Source organism: Sporothrix brasiliensis (genome assembly GCF_000820605.1).
Source record: "Sporothrix brasiliensis 5110 chromosome Unknown Cont20, whole genome shotgun sequence".
Lineage (NCBI taxonomy): Eukaryota > Fungi > Ascomycota > Sordariomycetes > Ophiostomatales > Ophiostomataceae > Sporothrix > Sporothrix brasiliensis.
In genome coordinates this window covers 6,097,519-6,110,482 of record NW_024467139.1, presented here as the reverse complement: position 1 = coordinate 6,110,482, position 12,964 = coordinate 6,097,519, and the positions used below count along the sequence as shown (strand labels likewise).

Genomic DNA, 12,964 nt, shown 5'->3' with positions numbered 1-12,964 from the left:
CTCCGTCTCACCTCGGGAAGGCCATTGCGGTAGACGTAATTTTCTAGCGTATGCCCTGCCCACATCGACATCAAGACAAGGCTGGTGAAGTACTCCTTGTTTGCTGTATCTCTCATCGATGCTGCTTACCGAGAAAACGGTTGTGCTCTTCCGCGCCGTTTACGATGTCCTTCCCTTGGAGTCACAGCGCAGTTGGGTGCTGGTTGTTGATTGGTGACGAACAGACCGGGGGAGGGGGGGTCGTTGTCAAATCTTCGAGCAAAATGTGACGAGAACCCGTGAAGAAACGGGCGGTAATTGTTCCATCTTATTCACAGAGAATTTTATTGTTGCGGTCAAGCAGCTGGGGGGAAGATACACTAGCCGGCGCTTGCACTCAAAGTGGGAGGTGTTGTAATTCGCGTAACCGTTGTGAAAGCTACGTCATGTGGAAACGGCGCTGAGAAGTCGTCATTCTGTAAGCTTACCAAATCAATGCGAGTGATTGTCCGCGAAAAAAAAATAGTGAGGATGACGAGGAGATCATCACGACAAGCTGGCAGCTGGAGCACAAGGGACACGGCCAGGCACTAGACGTGAGAACGGCCAGAATACCGGGGCATCAGAATGCGCCGTCTCGTTAGCACCTCATCTCGTTGTTTCGATGTCTTCGTTGTATCGTGTCGTTGTGTCATCGAATTCTCGCCATCTCTTGTCGTCGTTTATCGCGTGATGCGGAGGCGCCTTCCGTGCAAACGGATACGGACTTTACAGAAGATAAAGGCCGTTCCGAGTGGGAAGGTGCGACACCGCCGGCGTTGTTCTGCACAGGCAACTACGATTTACAGGAAAGCGCAACTAACAGTTGTCTTGCCTATTTGGGGTTGGGACCAGCACTAACCGCGTCAAAACCACAAAACGGAGCCGTCAAAGGGCAGGAACGACGCCGCCGCCCTGTGACTCACATAGCGAAATGGGCGGCAGCGTTATGATCTCCGAACGAAAGTGCAGACGCCTCTAACGTCGTAATCCAACCTATCGTTTGGCATCTTTCAACCTCTCGCCAACCCCTTTCCCACCCCAAATAAGGTTAAGCTGTGGCAGTCACCAATAGCTGGTCTCCTCTACGACGCCCCGTTTTGATGCCAGTTACTGGCACAGCCTCTTTGGCGGTGCACACCGTCCACACTATTGGACGTCTGGGCGTCTAATAGTTGCGATGGGTGACTCGAACGGTCGGCAGACGGACTGAAAACACAAGGGAATGAAACAAGAAGACACAAGAAACGACATTCGCATCGAGGAACATGGAACGACTTACACGGCAACGCGCGCTGCGAGCCACGATGACTACGCCAACTGAAAATTTCATCGAGACTCCACTCCTCTTCGCACATGAACAGACCGTGTCCAGCCGTCGCAAGACGTGCATTGCCGTCTCTCAGGCACCGGCTATGGATCGCTGCAAAGTTTTGCACGTCCAGGCCCATCTCGACCTTCCACTACCAAAGGCTGCTGCGCCGCAAGCAAAACTAACTGGACAATGGAGATACGATCGTATTGCATGTGCTGCGGAGATTGCCTGAAAATTTTGTTCTTCTTACGTCTTCGTCCATGATGTACGTGTTTTCGATCTCCATTGTGGCACAAAGCTGCACAGGAGAATTTTACAAGCCTCCATTTTCATCCGTCGTAAACCGTAACATCGAGTGTACCACCTCTATCCGATACGATTGGGTTTGCCTCTTCCTCGTCAGCCTCTTATTCAGCTCGATGAGAGGCTTCAACATAGCGAACCAAACAACAGGTTTCTATATTTTTGACGCTGTTTACAAAGGAAGATAGATGCCAAGTGAGCCGCCAAAGGTTCATCAAAACGGCAATCTGTCGTCTGTCGTCGAGCCTGCATTGTTTGGAAAGCTGTGCCAATCCACTGAAGAAGGCATTATTAATTCCTTTGTGGAGTAGAACGGAGCGTACGACGTAATACGGTCCAGACCTTGACTTGTTGAGGCTGAAGGAAAGAGGCTGAAGTTGGAAAGGTTTTGGCTTTCTTTGCACGGCCTCGCTCCGCAACAGGAGTCATCGGTGCATACCCGCCGGTTTCCTTAGCTTACAAACTAGGGTGGATTTAACTGTGTTTTGGCAAAGATGACCCGACTGAGGGGGTCGTCAGAGATGGGATACAGACATGGCTGATGTAGGCCTAATCGCCAAGGCAGCAGTGCATGTCAAAGTGAACGCTGGCCAGCAAAACCTAGCATCACAAGCATTACAAGAAACACAAGGACACAAGCATACAAGGAAAACAAGCATAAACAGAAACGTCTAGAAAAAAAAGGCCGCGACAGCAGACGCAATGAGTACGTAGCCGAGTAAGGCAGCAGATAACGTACCAAAAAGGCAGCAGGAAACCGGACACGGTGAATGGTCCGTGTGTCTTCATAAGCATGAAAGCACGAAATACGGAGACACGCTGGCGTCGACATGGAGATACGCTGCAGCAGATGACCATCTTACGCGCGATTGCTGTTGGGAACCCCCTCAATTTCACAATATCAACTTACAAAGCAATGATGCTACGACGCGCGGGACACACCACGCACCTCAGGCAGAGACAAAAAAACGAGGATACGAAGACCGGAAAGCAAGGCTGCCAACATCCCTTCGGCCAGGCCCTTTTCCGTTTTTTTTTTTTTTTTTTTTTTTTTTTGAGTTGGCATGGTTTGCGCCGGCGCGTGTTAGTTGGTGTGGAGCAGGGGGGAGGCAGGGGTGATGTAGGTGGGTGGAGATGACTAGACCGGGACGACAGCTCGTGGCATTGCTCAAGGTTAAGGTTGTAAGACCGAGGAAATCAACGGAAAGTTGTCGAGGCATCGCAGAAAAAAAAGAAAGAAAAAAAAAAGAAAATAAGAAAAGCGGCGACGAGATGACAAGATGACACGACTGGGTCGCTGCGGCCAGCCGATGTCCCTTTTTACTGGGTCCTCTCCTTGATTGACTCGTTATTCTGTCGTATCTTGTCATGACGCTAGATCAGATGGGACCAACGCAAGACGATTGACCATGTTGGGAACCTCCTTTCATGTTCGCCCTCGACGCCCTTCCTGTGACGCGTGGCTTTGACCGTCGTTGCTTTTTGATCTCGAATCATGTATAAGTAAAGAGGCATCCCCTCGCTCCTGGTCAAGATATTTTCCTTTTCGATCATCAAACGCAAACAAACACTCAACAATAGTTGAACTCGCACTTCCACTTCCACTTGCCACCTTTATAAACAACTTTACACACAACTTTACAAACAACTTACAAACAACTTTACAAATCAACGTCTGTCCACGTCCCTAACACTACCACTCCAACCACATCTCCCGCAATCTCATCACCACGTCCACAATGTCTGCCTACAGCGACTCTGTTCATGCCTACGCGCATGCCAAGGCCACCATGGCCGCCAACCGGGCGGCCAACTCGTCCTCGTACACGACCGCAAAGCCCAGCGCCAACACCGCCTCGTCGGCCGCCTCCGTCTACAGCGACACCTCCTCCTACTACCCGGTCAAGGACGACTACGCCGCCACGCCCAAGTCCAAGTCCAGCTCGCTCAAGAACTGGACCAAGAACCTGGTCTCGGACATTGGCAAGTCGCCGCAGTCGAACAAAGCGGCCGGTGCGCCGTACAGCGTCGACAACCGGCCAACAAAGATGTGAGGAGTGACGGCTGAGGCCGAGGAGGGGACCAAGTCCCTCCGAGCAGCACTCTCAATCTCCTTCACAACGCGTCTTCAACGTTCTTGCGTCTTCTTTGTTTTAGCCAGCATGTTGTCCCGGTCCTTTTTTCTCCAATACCATTTGCATTACCAGTGCATTTCTTCGACTGCAGCATCGTTTTGGTTTTATGATGTATGGTCTACGGTTTACGGTTTCTTTTGATTACTAGATGTTGTTTTCTCTTTTGTTTTCTCTTATGTCGACTGTTTTCTGTTGTCTTTTGTCTGTTGCTATTTTCTACTTCAGTTGCCGACAAAATATGCTTCTTTACTTTATTTTCTACTTAATTGTTAATCTGCATTTACTGCGTTTTACCTTTTGCTTCCGTCCTTTCAGTTCCGTTCTTTCTTGCGACCGCAGAAGCCCTTCTATCCTCCTCTCTTTCTTCACATTTCCCATTTGTGTCCGCCACGTCACTTCCCTCGCTTTCCTCCCGAACACTGATTCTTGGGCTTTGAGAGTTTCGTAGGGGGGAGAGACTGCGGGTTTGTTCCTCGCGAACACGCAACTTGTCTTCGATCCTCTGCTACTAAAATCTCAAAGCCCAAGTGTCAGTGTCCCGGAGGAAAAGGGACGACACGACGCGTCACGAACAGGGAAGAAGATGGGAGAGGGGGACAGAAGGACTCCTGAGGTCGCTGTCGAGCGAATACGGAAAAGATAGACAGATCCAATACGAATAATTCAAATGCTTCTTTAGCGGACAAACGACAAACATTGTGAGTGCCCAAGCGGATTGTACTTGGCAGAGGTTCGAAATATTTTTTTACTGGCACGGATCATCTATCCGGCCAATCGAGACGGCACAGCCGCGACTCTATCCGCAAATTTATACCAGAATATATGGCTCAATTTACACGATGCGACCACGGTGGACGCTGCATCCGCTCCCCGCAAACAATATAACGCGTTGGAAAACCCAGTCGCTGCATATGGTTACGTTATAAGCATCAATGTCATGGTCAAGGTCGTCGCACAGCGTCCATGCCGTCTACTGTCCAGGGCACGATAATCTGACACAATGAGACCCGTTTCCCTCCTCGTCGGCCTTGGCACAGCCTCCGTCGCTGCGGCGGCTCTCGCCTACCGCGGCGTCGACTGGTCCTCCGTCGCCGTCGAAGAAGCCGCTGGCGTCAACTACAAGTCCGCGACCACCAACCAGGCGGCGCCGCTGGAGAGCATCCTGGCCGCCAGCGGCGTCAACATGGTCCGCCAGCGTCTCTGGGTCAACCCAAAACCCGACAATGGCGCCTACAACCTGGCCTACAACCTGAAGCTGGCACGCCGCGCGCGGGCGGCGGGGCTCGGCGTCTACCTGGACCTGCACTACTCGGACACCTGGGCGGACCCGGGCCACCAGACTATCCCGGCGGGCTGGCCGAAGACGCTGGAAGGACTGACCACACAAATCTTCAACTACACCCGGGACGTATGCGACGCGTTTGCAGCCGACGCCGACGCCGTCCCCGGGGCGGCGGCCGCCGCCTCCCTGCCGCCCCTCTCCATCATCTCCATTGGCAACGAAATCACAAACGGCCTGCTCTGGCCGGTCGGCAGCACCAAGTCGTACGGCAACATTGCTGCCCTCTTGCACGCCGCGTCCGCCGGCGTCAAAGCCTCCAAGCTCGCCACCGTCCGCGGCGCCCCGCCGCCCAAAATCATGGTCCACCTCGACAACGGCTGGTCCTGGTCCGCCCAGCACTCGTTTTACACCAAGGTGCTGGCATCCGCCTCGCCGTTGGTGGCGTCCGACCTGGACACCATGGGCGTCTCCTACTACCCCTTTTACAACGCCGCTGCCACGCTCGCCAGCTTGAAAACGTCGCTCCAGAACATGGCCGCCGCCTGGGACAAGGAGCTCGTCGTCGCCGAGACTGATTGGCCGACCTCGTGTCCGCGGCCCAAGTACAGTTTCCCCGCGGACGCCAAGAGCATTCCATATACGGCCGCCGGGCAGACCGCCTGGGTGCAGGCCGTCGCAAAAGTTGTCGCGGGCGTGGCCGGCGGCCGGGGTTTGTTTTATTGGGAGCCCGCTTGGGTCCATAATGCCAACCTGGGCTCATCGTGCGCCGACAACCTCATGGTGTCGCAGACAGGACAGGCGCTGTCGAGTTTGGCTGTGTTCTCAACAATTTGAGGTGGAAGATGATGGAGGCTTTAACTCGGCTAGAGCGATATGCAGTAGCAAAGGGAGAAGGAGGATCATATTTGCAGTTTTATCTTATCGGCACGTGCGCGTCATCAATTACAGTCACGTGAATGTAGTCATAAATTTTTACGCTAGATGCTCTCCTGTGTAGCTCTCATTGGCCTGCCTCATTTCCCCAGAGGGCAAGTGAACCCTACAGATGGCGTTTTGCCCGACAGTCAAGGGCCTAAAATTTATCCGCCGTTGCTCGCTAGCGCCAGTTTTGGGGGGAACAGCCCTCGCCGCCAGCCCAAATTTTTGCACTGGTTTTTTTTCAGCGAAATGGGGAGACCCATAGTTTTTGTGTGTGAGACTAACGAGCCCTGCTGAAAGAAATCGAACCTCTCTCTTTTTCCCTCTCCCCTACGAAGTTACGAATCGACATCCTCCACGTTCAACCACTCGACTTCGACAAACCACCTCCCGGAAAGAGAAAAACATCAGTTTTTTCTCTTTGCACATCACAAACGACAGCAATCATGGCGGATTCCGAATACGTACGTTCATCACCACGTTGAGACAGAAAGAGGGGATAGGAAAAGACGAAGAAAAGAGGAGGAACCCATCGAACCATCGACGTCTCGTCTCGATCGCGTCGCTGCGCCGGAAACGGGAACACGGAAGAACTTGGATGGCAACGGCAAACTAAGCGACGACGGCAGGGCACGATGACGGGATCGTTGATGGAAGGGGAAGGGGGGACTGTTGATTTGATCCAACGATCGAACCTGAAAACTAACTCGTCTTCCGCAGAACGCCGAGGAGGCCGCTGAGCTCAAGCGCAAGAGAGCGTTCCGCAAGTTTTCCTACCGTGGCGTCGACCTCGAGCAGCTGCTCGACCTCGGCTCCGATGAGCTGCGCGACGTCGTGCACGCCCGTGCCCGGCGCCGGATCAACCGTGGTCTGAAGCGCAAGCCGATGGGCCTCATCAAGAAGCTCCGCAAGGCCAAGCAGGAGGCCAAGCCCAACGAGAAGCCCGACGTCGTCAAGACCCACCTGCGTGACATGATTGTCGTCCCGGAGATGATTGGCAGCGTCATTGGCATCTACTCCGGCAAGGAGTTCAACCAGGTCGAGATCAAGCCCGAGATGGTCGGCCACTACCTGGCCGAGTTCTCCATCTCCTACCGGCCCGTCAAGCACGGTCGCCCCGGTATCGGTGCCACCCACTCGTCGCGTTTCATTCCCCTCAAGTAAACGACTCGGAGTTTTTATATTTCGATGGCAACCGGACGCGACCAGATGCGACGATTCGACGACAAACCTTTTTCGCAGCGACGACATCCCCTCCGACTCTTCTTCTCTCCCAACATCAACATACACTACCCTGTCCGCGTTGCTGTGTTGCGATTTGTTTTCGGGCCATGGGTTAATCAGGGTTTAACGAAAAAAAATACAAAACTTTTTATCTTGCATTAAAAAGACGTCCGAAATAGGAAAATGGAAAGCAAATTTTCCCGGAGAGAGAGTCTGGCAGAGCAGAGGATGAGACGACGTGTGGAAGGCATTGGAGACGATGGGATAGCAACCATCAGACTATCTACTTTGCTGAGCGTGATTGTACGGCAACAAGTATGGGTTGATGGCGCTGCTGTCTCTTTATATCTGGTGTCCTTCTCACTACGTCTCTCTTGTGGTTCTGCTGGCTTTCGTCATGCATGCCCTGGGTGGGAGGGCAAACAAATGGGTTCTTTTGTTTGTTTTTACTAAAACTCCACTAGAGTGGCTATCACGCAAAGTTTTGATAGTTGGCTTGAATAAAAAAAAATGATCAAAATGACGTCGTGACCAAGAGTGAAGTCATCATGGTATTCATAAGCTCGTGTACGTCGCATGGTGGTGAGACTTTGTCCTCTGTCTCTTGTCCACCTGTTTTCTTCTCCACTGATTCTCCTCCTCCACTGATTTTTATGCCCTTTAGTCTATGCCGACAAACGCCTGCATGCCAAGGGACTAGACTGGGGATAACATGTAAAAGACAACGCTCATGGTCGCTCAAAATAAAAACACAAATCGTCCACTCTCCCTGTTACTTTTTCACACAGCATTCTCCTTTGCACTGGAAGTCTTTGACGTCCTTGCTGTAGTTGATTGTCACCTCTTCGCCCGCCGCAATGTCCCGCAGCGCCAGCACGGCGATCGTGCCCACGTCCGCCGACACGCGGCAGTTTTGGAACCCGCCGCAGCGGTGGTTGATCAGGTCCGTCAGCAGGTAGACGGCGGCCTGGTGGTTGCCGCCGGGCTTGGCAAAGGAGGCGTTGGGCTTGAGCCGGAAGGCGTAGCGGCTGAACCAGTCGAGCGTCTCGGCGCGCGCCCGCTTGTCCGCGGGGGCCGCCACAGCCTCCGCACCGTCGTCGTCCGCGTCGGCCAGGGACGCGAGCGACGCAGAGCGTTTAAAGAGGCCCCGGAGCGCGGCCTTGGCCCGCAGGGCGGCCACCACCGGCGTACTCGGGCCGTCCATCTTCTCCGCCGTGGGCGACGCGGCGTCCGTCGGGCGCACGCCCTCGTCTGGCCGCATTCGCATGTGATCCTCCGCCGTCAGCCGGTTGTCAATGACTGGCTGGCGCCCCTTGGACGTCAGCAGCGAGCCGACCAGCGTGCGGGCCGCCGCCGCTTCCTGGGCGTCGATGCCATTGGCCCAGGCGAGGTAGGGGAAGGAGCCATGCAGGGCACGGCGGCGTTCCGGGCTTTGCTGGCAGTAGCGCTCGTAGACGTTGCGGACCCCGTCTTTGTGGGCGTCATGCGTAGCCTCGAGGGCGGTGCGCTCTTCAAAGAGGCGTTCGCCACGGCGATAGGGCCGGAGGGCGTAGACACAGAAGCCGAGGGCCGGGTCGTCGTTGAGGCGGATCTGGAGATCGGCGGGTGGCGACGATTCTGGTGGAGCAGAAGACTGTGTGTTGACAAGATTTTGTGTCGGAGATGAGCCTGTTTCTCTCTCTTTCTTTGCCTCTGTCTCTGTCTCTGTCTGTGTCTGTTCCGCCTCTCCTCCTGCTTTCTCGGGCGTGCTGTCGCCGGTTGGCCGTGCAGCCACTACGTCGACGACGTCTCTCGACATTGACACGTGCTCCGGCGTTGGTGGGGCAGGGTGCGAGCTTGTGTATTCGTAGCTGTGAAGCACTTGAGGTGTCGTTTATGTCGTCCAAATATGAGTGCAAATAGTCGAGAAGGGCAGTGTCTGTTTTGAGAATGCCGAGCTATAAACTTGGGTCGCGTGTTCGATTTAGGAAGGAAGCTTGTTAGCCTGGAAATTTTAGTATGGCAGGCACGAACGGCTATACGACATTGTGCAACGGCCAATGGTTTAGTGTAAGCCAACGCAAAGACGACTGAGAAAAGGTATTGAAAGAGGGCAATGGGTTTTTTTTTCTTTTTCAAGTCGTCCAAATGTCGGATGATGTGAAATGAAAAATCAAGTTGTCTGCACAAAAAAGTCGTAAATGGGCAAGCCTGCAGAGCATACGATTGGCTGCTTCGGAAAAGGTTAGAGTTGCAACGCTGGCGCTTCCAAGGACGACTTTACGTGGCAGCATTTGACGAATTCAGGATGCCATGCTGCCATGCTGCCATGCTGTGTTTGGGTTCATACGTGCAAACAGTTCCCGCCTGGGTGCAGTTTTTCGAAATGTTCGAGTGTTTCTTGTCGTACATGACGACGGGACAAAGTAAAATAAATGTTGCTAAAAACTCAAATGCTTGCCAAACCGGTCCGACGGAGTTCACAGACTCTACTCTAAACGAGTCCTTTCCACTGCTGCCATAGTCCATGGTCGTTGTCGGCGTCTTTCCTTGACGACCTCCTGTCAGCCGCCCACCCCAGCTGCATGTACTCTTTGTCGTCGAAGATTCATATGGAATCCTACAACATGGCGTCTGACCCGCCGTGGTTGGTATTTTTGGTATTTTTGGTATTATTTTCTTTGTTTCTGTTCCATTCGTCTGCTTGCACCCTCCATTATTCCTTCGTCCGGGCAGCGGCGGCCGCTTGTTGCCGCTCGACCTCCTTGTTGTGCTGTTCGCGGTAGTGGGCGACCACCTTGTCGAGGTTGACGTTGTGGCCAGCGGGGATGTTGTACGGCGAGCTCGATTGGAAGACCCTAAACGATTAGCATGGGCAGTAGGAAGCCGGTAGGACGGATATCGACGCACTCAGGATACCGCAGGTCAATGTTGGAGCTGCGCTCGACGGTGTAGAACAGGTTCTTGTCGTGCGCGGCCTGCTCCACAGCAGCGGTGTGCAGGTGACCGCGGGTCTCCCACTGCTCGCGCAGGTAGGAGAACTTGTTGAGGTAGGCCTCAATGGCCGTGGGCTCGCCGTCCTTGCCGGGCCGGGACAGGGTATACAGAGCATAGGTAAGGGGGATCGCGCCGACGGCAATGTACCAGGCGGTCTGCCAGGTTAGCGGGGTTCACTTGCTGGAGGGAGAAGAAAGAACACAGAGAAAACAGAGATAGAGATATCATACACCCATGGGTTCATCGACAGGGCCGTGGTGCTCATGATGGTCGTGGTGGTCGTGGTGGTCGCCGTGGCTGTCGGTCGAGGCGAAGCGGACAGCCGGCGCGGCCGTGAGGCGGGCGGGCCGGGCACGCGCCTGGCGCGCCATGCACGCCAGCCGTTGTCTTATCGGCTGCATTGTGACTTGTGGCGTGTGTATCTGTCGTCGGGGGAGCCGCAAAGAAAGTCAATTGGCGCGGACGGGGTGGGTGGCCGTTGGGTGGAGGGTCGTCGTTGTTGCCGGAGACGAGGGAAAAACACAGTCCGAACGGCTGGAGAGAGGAGATGCGCTTGTGGGTATAGCGATATTTGTGCTGATTATAAGAATATGCATGTAACGAGCTTAAGAGGGGCCAGGCTTCGGCCACTCAGCGGCGACGAATTAGGAAGACCTGCAGTTGGTGCTGTCTTTTTAGGCGCTAATGGGGCATTGTGCCACTCACCCACGGCCAGGCCACCAGCCCCTAACACCCGCTAAAGTTTGACGTGTTTTTAATTCTTTTTCAGGACACATCACACGTCACTAACACGGGGACCACTACATCGCGCAACTGGCGAGTGGCGAGGCTGCCTTGCGAAAGGGACACTTTGGCACTTGACGTTGAGTCAAAGTCTTTCGAGGTTCCATGGTCTTCTTTCTGTGTCTTGTGTCCGCTATCTGTTTGCATATAGGTCCTTTTGTTTCTTCTTTTCTTTGCCTTTTCGTGAAGACTCGCCTCTTATCGACATTTCATCGGCGAGTTGTGATTGACTTGCAAGTTTTCCTCTCACACACACTTATACACTGGCACCATGGCCCGCTTACGATCGCGGCCAACGACCTCACTGTCCTTTTTAGGTAAAGTGTTGGCCGTTTTTCTTGTTGTCGCCTGTCTTCTTGCCGTGGCCTCGGCCGCTTCTTCGGCTCCGCCGTCACCAAGACAACAAACGAACAAGGACAGCGCTGCGGGCGGCGACGATCTCATCTGCCACACGGACGTAGCCGCCGAGTGCTACCCACGTGTCTTCCAGCCCACCAACGAGTTCCAGCGCGTGCACGAAGACCAGGACCTGCCGCCGGGCCTACACGTGCGCCTCAATATCAACACGGGACTGCGTGAGGCCAAGATCAACAACGAGTCGGAGGAGCTGCCGGCGGGACTCCAGGGACTGCCGGTCGACAGTGGCGTCGTTCTAGTCGACCAGCCAGAAGACGGCATCAACGTGGACACGCCCCGCATTCCCAAAGGCGCGCCGGCCTACGATCCCGCCGGGGTTGTCAAGGACCCGGGCGCCCACGCTGACGGCGAAGGCAGCCGCGCTGCCATTACGTTCCACGAGTCCATTGCCCTCGTCAAGGGTGTGGCCGTCGGGCAGGTGGCCTCGGGAGACAGCAACAGCAGCCGCAACGACGGCCAGATCGACCTGGCGGCTGCTGAGCAGGGCCGCTTCCTTGATGCGCTCGTCGAGATTGACGATGTGGCACACGACATGTACTATGGCCTCAAGCTGGCCGAGGACCGCGACATCACGCGGCAGCTGCTGTGTCTCATGAGCGGCGGCCGCGTCGGCGGTGACCGTGGTGTCGAGGCGGCACAGAAGGCGGCCATGGCCGTTGCGTCCGCTGTGCAGAACAACCCCGTGGCCCTCCGTGAGGTGGCCGCCTACTGGGACGCGTACAAGAGGGGAGAGTGCGCGACGGCCGGCCGCCAGCGTGCGACACTGGGCGACGTCGTCTTTGGGCCGTACGATGATGGCAACGGTGCGCACGATGACGCTGCCACCGCCAATCGGCCGGCATGGATTCGCTCCCGGCTTTTGGCCATCAGCGGCCTCATCAGGGACAAGGATATTATGCAAGACTTTTTGGCGGGCGGCGGCCTGACCGAGGTGCTGCGTCTGCTGGTCGAGCGCGAGGGCGATGCCGCGTACGACGCAGTGCGCCAGCGTGCGGCCAACCTTGTGAACGACAACTTTTTGGACGTGAGCATGGGTGCGGACCTGTCGCTGTGGCCCGTCAAGGCGTTTGCGGCGGCGGCCGCGGAGACCTCGTGCAGTGACGGCACGGTCCACGCGCATTGTTGGGACCACCACATCCAGCAGCTGGCCAGGTCACATAGAAAGGACAAAAGCCACTGGTCGCACGGGCTGTGGAAGGGACTGGAAGACATTACGGAGCGCTCCAGTGGCAAGTCGGAGTTGTAGACGCTAGAAGGCTGTGCATGCGACGGGCAGTATATAATTGCCACTGACAGTTTTTGTTGACATGACCATGTTAATGTTGTATATACCCTGCACAATCAAAGTATAATTTAGTTATGGTGCTCCCTCAATGACAACAAAATTGATGCCTCTACCAATTTGGCAATTTTATTTATTCAAAAATTGACCAAAAATTAAGCCAAAATTCTTCACAAACTCATCAGTAAACCGACAATGTCGGGTCTACATCTGACAATATTTGGATTTGGATTTGCGGTATTCTTTTTTTTTTTTTTTTTTTTTTTTTTTTGGCGGTGGACTGGTGCTAGGTCATGCATTGTGATGTACAG

General features: G+C 54.6%; 6 protein-coding genes across 6 annotated transcripts; 4 read left to right on the top strand and 2 right to left on the bottom strand.

Annotated features, from left to right (window-relative positions):
- Positions 1 to 3,375: 3,375 nt before the first annotated feature.
- SPBR_08012 (uncharacterized protein) lies at positions 3,376 to 3,690 on the top strand (the record flags this gene model as incomplete). Its single annotated transcript, XM_040766262.1, has 1 exon — positions 3,376 to 3,690. The coding sequence occupies one exon, from the start codon at positions 3,376 to 3,378 to the stop codon at positions 3,688 to 3,690; it is 315 nt and encodes a 104-aa protein (XP_040617608.1).
- A 1,081-nt stretch (positions 3,691 to 4,771) lies between these two features.
- SPBR_07485 (arabinogalactan endo-1,4-beta-galactosidase) lies at positions 4,772 to 5,887 on the top strand (the record flags this gene model as incomplete). The annotated part of the gene is made up of 1 exon (XM_040765739.1): positions 4,772 to 5,887. One exon carries the CDS (start codon positions 4,772 to 4,774, stop codon positions 5,885 to 5,887), a length of 1,116 nt encoding a protein of 371 aa, XP_040617607.1.
- A 530-nt stretch (positions 5,888 to 6,417) lies between these two features.
- Positions 6,418 to 7,135, top strand: SPBR_07823 (small subunit ribosomal protein S15e; the record flags this gene model as incomplete). Its single annotated transcript, XM_040766077.1, has 2 exons — positions 6,418 to 6,435; positions 6,692 to 7,135. 2 exons carry the CDS (start codon positions 6,418 to 6,420, stop codon positions 7,133 to 7,135), a joined length of 462 nt encoding a protein of 153 aa, XP_040617606.1.
- Positions 7,136 to 7,967: 832 nt separating this feature from the next.
- On the bottom strand, positions 7,968 to 8,993 carry SPBR_07575 (set domain containing protein; the record flags this gene model as incomplete). The annotated part of the gene is made up of 1 exon (XM_040765829.1): positions 7,968 to 8,993. The coding sequence occupies one exon, from the start codon at positions 8,991 to 8,993 to the stop codon at positions 7,968 to 7,970; it is 1,026 nt and encodes a 341-aa protein (XP_040617605.1).
- An 897-nt stretch (positions 8,994 to 9,890) lies between these two features.
- Positions 9,891 to 10,572, bottom strand: SPBR_07848 (NADH-ubiquinone oxidoreductase 17.8 kDa subunit; the record flags this gene model as incomplete). The annotated part of the gene is made up of 3 exons (XM_040766102.1): positions 9,891 to 10,032; positions 10,085 to 10,326; positions 10,402 to 10,572. 3 exons carry the CDS (start codon positions 10,570 to 10,572, stop codon positions 9,891 to 9,893), a joined length of 555 nt encoding a protein of 184 aa, XP_040617604.1.
- Positions 10,573 to 11,225: 653 nt separating this feature from the next.
- On the top strand, positions 11,226 to 12,617 carry SPBR_07258 (sls1 protein precursor-like protein; the record flags this gene model as incomplete). Its single annotated transcript, XM_040765512.1, has 1 exon — positions 11,226 to 12,617. One exon carries the CDS (start codon positions 11,226 to 11,228, stop codon positions 12,615 to 12,617), a length of 1,392 nt encoding a protein of 463 aa, XP_040617603.1.
- Between the last annotated feature and the right edge of the window lie 347 nt (positions 12,618 to 12,964).